The sequence below is a fragment of the Eucalyptus grandis genome, chromosome 7 (assembly GCF_016545825.1).
Source record: "Eucalyptus grandis isolate ANBG69807.140 chromosome 7, ASM1654582v1, whole genome shotgun sequence".
Classification (NCBI taxonomy): Eukaryota; Viridiplantae; Streptophyta; class Magnoliopsida; order Myrtales; family Myrtaceae; genus Eucalyptus; species Eucalyptus grandis.
The window spans coordinates 56,472,510-56,485,639 of NC_052618.1; the positions used below are offsets into that span (position 1 = coordinate 56,472,510).

At 40.0% G+C, this 13,130-nt stretch overlaps 2 protein-coding genes across 2 annotated transcripts; both read right to left on the minus strand.

Annotated features, from left to right (window-relative positions):
• Window positions 1-454: 454 nt before the first annotated feature.
• LOC104455899 (probable LRR receptor-like serine/threonine-protein kinase At3g47570) lies at window positions 455-2,680 on the minus strand. Its single transcript, XM_039317964.1, has 4 exons — window positions 1,646-2,680; window positions 1,390-1,478; window positions 975-1,060; window positions 455-819 (listed from the first exon to the last, which is right to left on the minus strand). The coding sequence occupies exons 1-4, from the start codon at window positions 2,678-2,680 to the stop codon at window positions 455-457; spliced, it is 1,575 nt and encodes a 524-aa protein (XP_039173898.1).
• Window positions 2,681-7,096: 4,416 nt separating this feature from the next.
• Window positions 7,097-10,267, minus strand: LOC104430601 (probable LRR receptor-like serine/threonine-protein kinase At3g47570). The gene is made up of 3 exons (XM_039317965.1): window positions 9,598-10,267; window positions 8,799-9,500; window positions 7,097-7,461 (listed from the first exon to the last, which is right to left on the minus strand). Exons 1-3 carry the CDS (start codon window positions 10,265-10,267, stop codon window positions 7,097-7,099), a joined length of 1,737 nt encoding a protein of 578 aa, XP_039173899.1.
• Between the last annotated feature and the right edge of the window lie 2,863 nt (window positions 10,268-13,130).

The following is a 13,130-nucleotide window of genomic DNA, read 5'->3' on the forward strand; positions in this document are numbered from 1 at the left end:
TTCTTACACGCCAGCTTTCGTTTCAAAGGAACATTGAAACACACCTTTGTTCTTCACGGTCTAAACTATTCATAGTCTATATCAAAACTCGATCTACCATCCTCACGCTACATTAGAGAAGCATTTGTCCCATGTTTGCATAAGTGATGAAGCCCTCCTGCTACGTCTCCTAAACTCCCGAAGAGGACCGAAGACATTGTCATTGACTTTGAGTCTACTAAAGGTTCCCATTTGCCATGGTTCATTCGATGACTTCACTACTTTTCCAACCCCACTTTGGTTCTGCATGATGACTCCGTTATCTCCATGGCTCCATCTTCACATTACCAGAACAAGTTAATCTAGATTTATAAAAATGCGTGAAGTCAGGTGCTTGTCTATGCAATAGTGGTTCAGTTTCGCATAATTTGTAGAGGGTGTTAGAAAACTTACTGCTTTAGTAAATCACCTAGCCTCATAAACCAGCTGCATAAAGTCCGTTCCTAATCGAACATAGTTGAACTGCTACATTTGCGATGCTCATTCTCTCTCTTGGGACTCCAACTGAGCAGGCGATCCCAATTCTGTATATCTTCAGCAGACAATCCTGGACTGTGCTCTTTCTCCTTTGGCCTGCATCGCTTTCTACTTCTTGAACTAGAATGGGATCGGTAATCTCTAGAACTCGTTCAAGCAAAGCTTCCTCAACAAAATTATGAAGGTTTGAATTTTCTTTGAATATCTCAACCGCGGGACCGATTCCTGTGAACATCTCTAGCAAGAGGATGCCATAACTATAGAAATCCCCTTCAATAGAAACCCCACTTCCCATTCCATATTCTGCACTTACCAAGAACCTCAAATGGTTGAGCCATCAGAAAATAGCACATGCACAATCTCATTATGAAGTTCAAAGTTCTGTGAAAAGACGCATCAACAATTTTATGATGAATAAATTCTTCATTTAAGGGAGCTAGGGACATAAAGGGACATACCTGGAGCAGCATAACCAATTGTTCCTCTCAAATCAGCAGAGCTCATATTTATGTTTGTGTAAGATGTGGATTCAAGACAATCTTGGCTAATCCAAAGTCACCGACATGTCCAACCATCTCAGTGTCTAAAAGGACATTGCTTGGCTTTAGATCACAATGAACTATGATGTTGTGGCATTGGTTATGGAGATAATCCAATGCAAAAGCAATGTCAATGGAAATATTTATCCTTTGGATGAGACTCAAATTTTTTGAAGGCCTATCTACATCAGCTGGTATTGGAGATGGGTGCAACCACTTTTGAGGCTACCGTTGACCATGAACTCATAGAACCAAAGCCTTAAAGTCATTTCCAACATAATCAGTACCCGAGCATACTGTTAGTACTTTCAACAAATTTCGGTGTTTGATACACTTTAGAGCCTCACACTCGGCTTTGAAGCTCTTCAAAGCACCATGACGCATTAAATTAAACACCTTCACAGCCACATTAGTCCCATTCTCCTGGAGTGTTCCCCTGTAAACAGATCCAAAACTCCCAATACCGATCAAATTAGTTGAAGAGAAACCATCGGTTGCTCTAAGAAGAGATCCATAAGATAAATTTTGCCAGCTATCAAATATGTAACTTGAAGTTGGTTCTTTTGCTTTCTTTTCTTCAACCAACATACAGTCACAAAAATCAGAACAAGAACCACCCCTAGAAGCCCAAAGATAATAAAGAGCGTGAGTTTCAATTTATGAACTTCTCCTTTGCTCTTGGAGTGTCTAGAGATGCATTTAGGGAGCCGAAATTTGGGGATTCCTCCACAAATCTTGTTGTTTCCAGCAATAAAAGTGGCACTCGCATTCTCGAAGACTCCTTTAGTTGGTAATATGCCTTCAAAATTGTTATAGGATAAATTCAGAATTTCCAAGAAGAGAAATGCCACCAAGAATTTCGGAATCTCACCCGACAGATTGTTATTGGAAAGATCAAATTCCTCAATGCTTCTTAATGATCTAAATGATTGAGGAATGGATCCTTGGAACTGGTTATCCCTCATTCTTAATGCGAACAGTCCAACACAATCACCTAGAGTGCTCGGAATCTTACCACGGAACATGTTGCCTGAAATGTCCAAAGTAACTAAATGTTCCATTTTTCCTAGTTCCGCTGGAAGAGCCCCATTCAAATGGTTGTGAGACAAGACCAAATTGACTAGAGTATTAATTACTGGGAATATGGAACCGCTGAGATTGTTGTTAGAAAGATCAAGATCCATCAGATTTTGACACTTATCTAGATGTGAAGGAATGTACCCATGAAAGTTATTCCCTTGAAGATGCAAACGAATTAATTTCTTCATCTTCTGCAAAGAGGATGGAATCAGCCCTGATAGATTGTTATTGGAGAGTTCCAGGATTGTTAGATTCGGAAGATTTCCCAATTCAAACGGGATAGCACCCGAAATAATAGTGTTGAAAATCCCCAAGGATTCCAAGTTCGCAAGATTGCCGATTGCTTTAGGAATCTCACCAATAATAGGATTAACGGCTAATTCCAATATTTTGATAGTTATGGAGAAATTGCCAATGCATCCTGGGAACAGCCCACCGAGTTTGTTTTGCCTAATGCTCAAAACGGTTAAGCTAGTGATATTGGTTAATGAGCAAAGGAAGCTTAAGTCACTAGATCCCCCACTTCCAAGGTGGTTAGAAGGCATGTTCAATCTTTGAAGGTTAAGCAAACTTTCAAAAGAAGGTACATTTCCCGACAGTTTATTGGGTCCAAGTTGAAGTATCTGTAGTTTTGTGGCATTATTCGCTATCCATAGAGGGATTGATCCAACAAACTTATTACTTCCGATGCTGAAAACTCTTAAGTTGGGAGACCAAAGCCGATTGTAGTGGGAAGACTTCCGTGTATTTGGTTATATCCTATGTCAAACATTACCAATGAAGACAAATTGTAGAGGGAATGCGGAACCGTACCGGTGAAAAAATTTAGCTCCAAAAGAATTGTTGTTAGGCTGGTCAGTTGACCTAGAGCTTGAGGAAGACTCCCTCCGAAGTAATTATAGTAAAGAGCAAGGTCCTCCAATGATGATAAGTTCCAAATGGAAGAAGGGATGCTTCCTGTTAGAATGTTTTCTGATATATGAAGAACCCGAAGCTTCACCAGTGAACCTATCTCTGGAGGAACTTCTCCACTCAGTTGGTTTTGAAGCAAGCCCATGCCAACGAGGTTAATGCAACCCGATATATTCTTCGGGATTTCTCCCCTGAGAGAATTATTGAACAGCGCTAAGTTGCGTAACCAATGCAACCGCCCATTTGGGGAGGGATTTCATGGTGTAAGCTTATTATTAGAGAGCCACAATTCCATCAAGAAGCTAAGGTTCCCGATGTGAGGGAGATAGACCCTGAGAGCTTCTGGGCCTCCAGGTCCAATACAGTGACTCTATTATGGTGCCGGTGACTGCATGTAATACCGAACCATTGGCAGAGATTGACTGTATTGTTCCATGAGCTGAGCACCCCGAGAGGGTCCTCAGTTATCCCTGCCTTGAATGCAAGTAATGCGAATCCGTCAGTTTCATTTGATGTGGAGAAGACTTGTACAAAGCACAATATAATAACAATCGTAAAGATGAAGTGACGAAATGGTAACTTTGCAAGACTAAAGCCCTTGAGTTGCATGACTCAAAGCAGAAGTGGATTGAAGGGACGTGTAGGGAGATTAAGAAGGGATGAGAGATGTGATATGTTGTTTAGATTTGGTTTAGCCACCTCATTGAAAAGAGATTTATAGAGGGTGATGATTTTGGAGAGAGACTCTTGTTTTGGATTCAAAAGTCATTTATCTGCATCCGCTTGGAATAAGTGAGTGGACAAGTTGGGTGTTAAGCACTCAGATTGATTGATTACCTTTCATAATTAATCTGCAAAATAGGCTGTCATTTATTCCCCTTAGCGTTCACTCCACGGTAGAATTAACTTCCCACACCAGCAAATAAAAAATTAATGAAATCGGTTTCCACCTCAAGTAAATCAGAATTATTACGGAAGGAGCATTCCATGATTTGCGTTAAGTAGACAAGTTAGTGACAACAAAATTAGTGACAGATTGACTTGAGTCCATTGATACTCTCCCGAGTTTTGAATTGAATTCAACTAATAAGTTGTTCACAAAATGTTTGGAAAGTCAGGCTAAACATGAAAAAACTTTTCCCCCCGGATTCAATGAAAGCAATTTCTGAGAAATTTTACTTAGCACATCTATTTTGGAAATTAAAAATGAAAAATCCATTTTTTCCCTAAATTAAACACTAGCAAACATAACGCATAAAAATCTTTACCAGCCTTTAATTCATGACATCTTTAAGAAAATTTTGCGTCTAGGTAATCCAACTTAAATAAAGAGTCCCACCACTACTCTAAGGTACATAATAATTATCTTTTTTGTCGACTTAATATTCAAACACATCTTCACCATCACATAATACAACAATACACTCTTCTTCTTTTTTTATATATTAATGATACAAGAGATGAAAATCACCATGGCATCCTTCTATACGTAGATTATGTATCTTTGAAGTGAGGTTTTATTGATTTTTTTATTCCCTTTGCTAGACTTCTTTTTGTTCATCATTAAGTGAGGGGCCATCAAAATGAGAAAAAGATGATGGTTCAGCAGATTAAACATTCGTAGTCTTCCTACCGCACGATGGTTTATCTTTTTACCCCCAACTATAAGCAGGAACATAGGAAAGATTATTAACTGAACACTGACCAGTTGTCTTGCCGTTCTATGCACGACCACTCGTCTTAGAAATAATGGGAGAACAGTACAAGAATTTATTAGGCTTGCACTGACAGAACTGAGGCCTCGCCAAATTGATGGCAAGGTCGTCCTTGGGCGAGGCCTCATCAGATCTAGCGAGGCTCGACGTTGGGCAGCGATAGCGATGCTCGGCCTCACCATGGTTGGGTGAGGCCGAGCTTATCCTATAATGGCAAGGCCTCGCAATGGCGGGGCAAGGTTGAGCCTTGCCGGCCAATGTTTCTAGCTGGTCGCCAAGGTTCGGCAACTGGTTAGGGGAAGAAGAAAGGAGGAGAGAAAAAAAGAAGAAGAGAGAAAGACAAAAGAAAATAAAAATAAATAAAGAATTGAAAAATAATAATAAAATATTTAAAAATTGACACGTTAGTGTCGGTTCACATCTATGTTAACATTGACCAATCAAATTCGGTCGAATAAATTGAATTAGCACAATTGAAAAATATTTAAGACTGAATTGAAAAAATCACAATGGTTATATGATTGTTTTGATAAATTTTCTTATTGTTTTTTATTTTATGCTTTTTATGATTCCATCTCCTCAAATTAAGGCTTCAACGTACAAACAGGAGAATCATGTGCACTTTCCTATTTGGCTTTTTTTTTTTTTTTTTAATTCCCTTTGCAAGACTTCTTTTTGGTCATCATAAAAACGAAGGGCTATCAAGAAAAAGAGAGAAAGATGATGGTTCAGTAGATTAAACATTTTAAGACTTCCTATTGCACGGTGGTTTATGTTTTCTGTCCCCAACCATACGTTGGAATATAGGAAAGATCATAAACAGAACACCGACCAGCTGTCTTACCGTCCTCTGCACGATCGCCCGTCTCGGAAATGATGAGAGCACGGCACAGGAATCGATTAGTCGAACATTGAAATAACTTTGGAACGTAGCTTCGGTTGTTTCGTTCCCGTCAAGGAAGCCGCATATTTCCGTACCGGGACAAATGGTCGATATCAGATGTCTCGAACGCTCATAGACAGAAGTGAAGCACGAAGTGAAAAAAATAGAAAGGAAGTTATGAATGTTTGGTGGGAAAGCTGGACCAATTTCTTCGCATAAGTGATGAAGAAAAAGTGACGACGGTCTGGTGTGAAAGCTTGACCTTTTTCTTCGCTTTGACGGGGTTATTATCCAACTTTGGCCGATCGGACGTGCACTTTGTCGGACTCAGTCAATTCCCTAGTAGCGATGCTCCCACTCTTCCTTGCAAGAAATTGACACGCCATCTTTTGACTAACATCCTGATAATCGAATACGGATAGGCCAGATTGTGTCGACTGTTAATGGTAGCATACACGTATCGGAAAATCATGCACTAAATTCTCTCAAATTCGTTAAAGTTTTCCATATAAGAATAGGAAGCTCGTGAAGGAAATCTGCTACTGCTTGGATTTAGGAAGCTCGCGAAGGAAATCTGCTATTGCTCGGATTTTTAAGATTATCTTTGAATTTCAATCATTTTTTTAGATTTCAATCATTTTTTTTTCTAAATCAACCAAAAGTATAGTATCCTTTTATTACCTTTTTGGTTTTTATAAATATTACGATAAATTTATTTTAAGTATTTTTAGTTTGTGATTTCTATAATCGTAAAAGTATAATCATTTAGAGTTGTATTAGGTAAAAAAAAAAAAACAACGGTCTTTCTCGATGGACATCGACATTGTGTGGGCTGTGCAAGCATGATGTCTACTTGTATTATAGATCGAACCATTTAACTAGCATAAAATAGGAAAAGGATAAATGTACTTGCTCACATAGCTTTAAGGGACACCTACAGGTTTACAGGTATGCCAGTATGGCTGTATAGATAACAGCATCATCCCTAATACTTCCTTCTTTTCTTACACGCCGGCTTTCGTTTCAATGGAACATTGAAACAAACCTTTGTTCTTCATGGTCTAAACTATTCATAGTCTTTATCAAAACTCGATCTACCAACCTCACACTACATTAGAGAAGCATTTGTCCCAGGTTTGCACAAGTGACGAAGCCCTCCTGCTTCGTCTCTCAAACTCCCGAAAAGGACGAAGACATTGTCATTGACCTTGAGTCTACTTCCCGTTTGCCATAGTTCATTGGATGACTTCACTGCTTTTCCGACCCCACTTTGGTTTTGCATGATGACACTGTTACCTCCATGGCTCCATCTTCACCTTACCAGAACAACAAGTTAATCTAGATTTAATAAAATGCGCGAAGTCAGGTGCTTGTCTATGCATAAGTGGTTCAGTTTGGCATAATTTTTAGGACGTACGAGAAAACTTACTGTTTTAGCTTATCACCTATACTCATAAACCAGCTGCGTACAATTTGTCTCTATTCGAACGTAGTTGAGCTGCTACATCTGCGATGCTCATTCTCTCTCTTGGGACTCCAACTGAGCAGGCGATCCCAATTCTGTATACCATTAGCAGACAATCTTGGACTGTGCTCTTTCTCCTTTGGCCTGCATCCCTTTCTACTTCTTGAACTAGAATGGGATCGGTAATCTCTAGAACTCGTTCAGGTAAAGCTTCCTCAACAAAATTATGAAGGTTCAAATTTTCTTTGAATATCTCAGCCGTGGGACTGATTCCTGTGAACATCTCTAGCAAGAGGATGCCATAACTATAGACATCCCCTTCAATAGAAACCCCACTTCCCATTCCATATTCTGCACTTAATAAGAACCACAAATGGTTGAGCCATGAGAAAATAGCACATGCACAATCTCATTATGAAGTTCAAAGTTCTGTGAAAAGTCACATCAACAATTTTAGGCAGAAGTACAGCCCAAGTGCCATAACTTGGCACGGAGGGACACTTAAATGCCAAAACTTTAAAATTGTACACTTGAGTGCCAATTTTGAATTTAAATGGGACACTTAAAGTGCCACTCCGGCGAAAATCCGGCCAAATGACTGACGTGGCGACTTTCCGGCGAATTTGCTCCAAAACGGCGTTGTTTTGCACGCTGACGTGGCGAAGAAAATGCAAAAACGACACTTGTTTCGTGTCTACGTGTAAATAATAATATAAAAATAATTTTATTTAAAATATTCAAAAATTAAAAAAAAATAAGAAAATTTTAGAAAATTTTTAAAATTTTAAAAAAAAAAATTAAAAAATTAAGAAAAATTAATAAATTAATAAATTAATAAAAGGGGGGTTGAACGGGCGGCCGAGGGCCGAGCCTCGCCGTCATCGCCGGAAGGGCCGGCGACGGAGGGGGAGGGTCGGCCGGGTCGCCGACCCCGGCCGACCGACGGCGAGGGCCGCGAACCCTCGCCGGATCGCGGCGAGGGCCGCGACCTCGCCCGATCTGGGCGAGGCTCGCGGGCCCTCGCGCGGTCGACGGCCTCGCCAGCCCTCGGCCGGGGCCGGCAACCCCACCGACCCTCCCCACTCCATCGCGGCCCTTCCCGGCGGCGGCGGGGAGGCGGCGAGGGCTCGTAGCCCTCGCCGTCGGTCCGGCCGGGGGCCGGCGACCCGGCCGACCCTCCCCCTTCGTCGCCGGCCCTTCCCGGACGGCGGGAGGCGACGCGAGGGCTCGCCCTCCCGCCCCGTTCGACCCCCCCCCTTTTCTTAATTTTTTAAAATTTTTAAAATTTTTGAATTTTTAAATTTTTCTGAATTTTTAAAATTTTTTGAATATTTTAAATAAAATTAATTTAAATCTAATTTAATTAATTTTTATATTATTATTTACACGTAGAAACATGAAACGGCGTCGTTTTTGCATTTTCTCCGCCACGTCGCATGCAAAACGACGCCGTTTTGGACCAAACTCGCCGGAAAATGGCCATGTCAGCCATTTGGCCAGATTTCCAACGGAGTGGCACTTAAGTGTCCCATTTTACTCCGATATTGGCACTTAAGTGTACCATTTTAAAGTTTTGGCACTTAAATGTCCCTCCGCGCCAAGTTATGGCACTCCAGGTGTCCCAACCTCACAATTTTATGATGAACAACTTCTTCATTTGAGGGAGCTAGGGACATAAAGGGACATACCTGGAGCAGCATAACCAATTGTTCCTCTCAGATCAGCGGAGCTCATATTTGTGTTCGTGTGAGATGTGGATTCAAGGACAATCTTGGCTAATCCAAAGTCACCGACGTGTCCAACCATCTCAGCGTCCAAAAGGACATTGCTTGGTTTTAGATCACAATGAACTATGACACTATGGCATTGGTTATGAAGATAATCCAATGCGAAAGCAATGTCAATGGAAATCTTTATCCTTTGGATGATACTCAAATTTGTTGAAGGCCCATCTACATCAGCTGGTATTGGAGATGGGTGCAGCCACTCTTCAAGGCTACCATTGACCATGAACTCATAAACCAAAGCCTTAAAGTCATTTCCATCATAATCAGTACCTGAGCATACTGTTAATACTTTCAAAAGATTCCGGTGCTTGATACGCTTTAGAGCCTCGCACTCAGCTTTGAAGCTCTTCAAAGCACCATGATGCGTTAAATTAAGCACCTTTACAGCAACATGAGTCCCATTCTCTTGGAGTATTCCCCTATAAACAGATCCAAAACTCCCAACACCAATCAAATTAGTGGAAGAGAACCCATCGGTTGCTCTAAGGAGAGTTCCATAAGATAAGTTTAACCATCTATCAACTATGGAACTTGAAGTTGGTTCTTGTGGTTTCTTTTTCTTCAACCAACATACATACACATAAACCAAAACAAGAACCACCCCTAGAAGCCCAAAGATAATAAAGAGCATGAGTTTCAATCTATGAACTTCTCCTTTGCTCTTGGAGTGTCTAGAGATGCATTTAGGAAGCGAAATTACGGGATTCCTCCACATATCTTGTTGTTTCCAGCAATAAAAGTAGCACTCGCATTCTTGAAGACTCCTTCAATTGGTAATATGCCTTCAAATTGTTATAGGATAAATTCAAAATTTCCAAGAAGTGAAATGCCCCTAAGAATTTTGGAATCTCACTTGACAAATTGTTATTGGAAAGATCCAATTCCTCAATACTTCTTAATGATCTAAATGATTGAGGAATGGATCCTTGGAAGTGGTTATCCCTCATTCTTAATATGAACAGTCCATCACAATCGCCTAGAGTGCTTGGAATTTGACCACCGAACATGTTGCCTGAAATGTCCAAAATAACCAAATGGTCCATTTTTCCTATTTCCACTGGAAGAGCCCCATTCAAATGGTTGTGAGACAAGTTCAAATTGATTAGAGTTTTAACTGATGGGAATATGGAACCACTGAGATTGTTGTTAGAAAGATCAAGATCCATCGGATTTTGACACATATCTAGATGTGAAGGAATGTACTCGAGAAAATTATTCCCATCAAGATATAAATAAATCAATTTCTTCTTCTTCTGCAAAGAGGATGAAATCACCCCTGATAGATTGTTATTGGCAAGATCCAGAAGTATTACATTTTGAAGATTTCCCATGTCAAATGGGATAGCACCTGAAATACCTGTGTCGGCCATCGCCAAGCATTCCAAGTTCATAAGATTGCCGATTGCTTTAGGAATCTCACCGATGATAGGATTTGAGCTTACTTGCAAGAAAGTGATAGTTATGGAGAAATTACTAATGCATCCCGGCAACAGCCCACCGAGTTTATTTTCGGCAATATTCAAAAAGGTTAAGCTAGTTATATTGGTTAATGAGCAAAGGAAGCTCAAGTCACCAGATCCCCCACTTCCAAGGTGGTTACTGGGTATGCTCAAGATTCGAAGGTTACGCAAACTTTCAAAAGAAGGTACGTTTCCCGAGAGTTTGTTTAATCCAAGTTGAAGTGTTTGTAGATTTGTGGCATTATTCACTATCCACGGAGGGATTGATCCAACGAACTGATTATTTTGGATGCTAAAAAATTCTAAGTTGGGGAGACCAAAGCCCATTGTAGTGGGAAGACTTCCATGCATTTGGTTATATCCTACGTCAAACATTACCAATGAAGATAAATTGAAAAGGGAATGCGGAATCGTACCAGACAACAAATTTATACTCAAAGCAGATGTTGCTAGGTTGGTCAGTTGGCCTAGAGCCTGAGGAAGTCTCCCGTCCAAGTGATTGTCGTCAAGATAAAGCGTTTGCAACGATGATAGGTTCCCGATGAAAGAAAGGACACTTCCTGTTAGATTGTTCCTTGCTAAATTAAGAGACTGAAGCTTCACCAATGAACCTATCTCTGGAGGAACTTCTCCAATCAGTTGGTTATGTTGCATTCTGAGCCTAAGGAGGTTAAGGCAACTCGATATGCTCTTGGGGATTTCACCAATGAGAGAATTATTGGCCAATGATAAGACACGTAATCGGTGCAACTGCCCGATTTGGGGAGGGATTTCATGGTGAAAGCTATTATTATAGAGCCACAATTCCCTCAGGAAGCTAAGGTTTCCGATGTGAGAGGAGATGGACCCTGAGAGCTTCTGGCTATTCAGGTCCAATACAGTGACTCTACTATGGTGCCGGTGACTGCATGTAATGCCAAACTATCAGCAAAGATTAACCATATTGTTCCATGAGCTAAGCACTCCGAAAGGGTCCTCAGTTATCCCCGCCTTGAATGCAAGTAATGCGGATCTATCAGTTTCATTTAATGCTGAGGAGACTTGTGCAAAGCAGAATGCAAAAGCAATTGTGACAATGAGACGACGAAAGGGTAACTTTGCAAAAGTAAAACCCACGAGTTGCATGACTCAAAACAGAGGAGGACCAAACTGATGTGCAGAGATTTAAGAAGGGATGAGAGATGTGAGGAGCGATTGAGGTGTGGTTAAAGCCACCTCACTGACGAGATTTATAGAAGCTGAGGATTTTGGAGAAAAACACTTGTTTTGGTCTCAAATGTCATTTTATTACCTCCATGGTCAACTTTCAAAACAGGTGGCGCATTGAAAAAACTGAAAAAAAAAAAAAAAGGACAGATGTGACATTGCTCTCAACGTTCTCTTTACGGCAGAATTCAAGTAAAGAATTAATGAGAATTAATTTTCATCACCAAGCAAATGAAATTACTTTGGAAGGAGTATGCCATCATTTACATAAAGTGAGCAGATTGACTTGAGTCCATCACTTCCAGCTCTTGCTCTCGTTTGAAAACAACTAAAAAGTCTCCGAAATTTTCAGAATTGTCAGGCTAAAAATGAGAAAAACACTTTCCCGTGGATTAAGTGAATTCAATTTCTGAGAATTCTTACCAAACATATCGATTTTGGAAATTGAAAAAACCGAAAACTTCTCTTTAACCAAAACAGGGCCCAACTGATTTTCCACGGCAGAATTAAATTCCCATTGCCAACAAATAAAAAAATTAAGGAAATTTATTTTCCACGGCAAGCAAATAATAATGATTATGGAAGGAGCACCCCATGTTTGCATAAAATAGACAAATTAGCGGCATGTTTTGGTTTAAAACCAAATTAGTGACGGATTGAATTGAGTCCACCGATACTCCCCCAGGTTTTGGTTTGAAACCTACTAATAAGTTTTCCAAAATTTTTGGAAGTCAGGCTAAATATAGGAAAATTTTTCCCCTTGGATTCAATGAAACAATATCTGAGAAATTTTACCTAACACATCTATTTAGGAAATTGAAAATGAAAAATTGATAACTTTTTCCTATTTAAACAGGGCCCAAGAATTTGATTCCACATAGTCCTAGTAGACAATACGTACAAAAATCTCTACCGGCCATTAATTCGTGACATCTTTAGGAAAATTTTGCGTCTAACTAATCCAACTTAAACAGTGAGTCCTACCACAACTCTAAAGTACACAACAACAACCTTTTAGGTCGACTTAATATTCAAACACAACTTCACCGTCCTATAATACGGCAGGACATTCTTTTTTATATTTTAATGATACGAGAGATGAAAATCACCACGGCATCCTTTTCTATGTGGATTATGTATCCTTTCATGATTAATCTGCAAAATAGGTAGTCATTTATTCCTGTTAGCGTTCACTCTACGACATAATTAACTTCCCACACCGGCAAATAAAAAATTAATGAAATCAATTGTCCACCCCAAGCAAATCAGAATGATAACAGAAGGAGCATTCCATGGTTTGCATAAAGTAAACAAATTAGTGGCAGATTGACTTGAGTCAACCACTTTCCCTTGGGTTTTGGTTTGGAACCAAATTAGTGACAGAATGATTTGAGCCCACCGCTACTCCCCCGGATTTTGGTTTGAAACCAACTAATAAGTTGTTCCCAAAATTTTCGGAAAGTCGAGCTAAACATGAGAAAACTTTTCACCGCCGAATTCAATGAAAACAATTTGAGAAATTTTACCTAAAACATCTATTTTGGAATCAAAAATGAAAAATCGATAA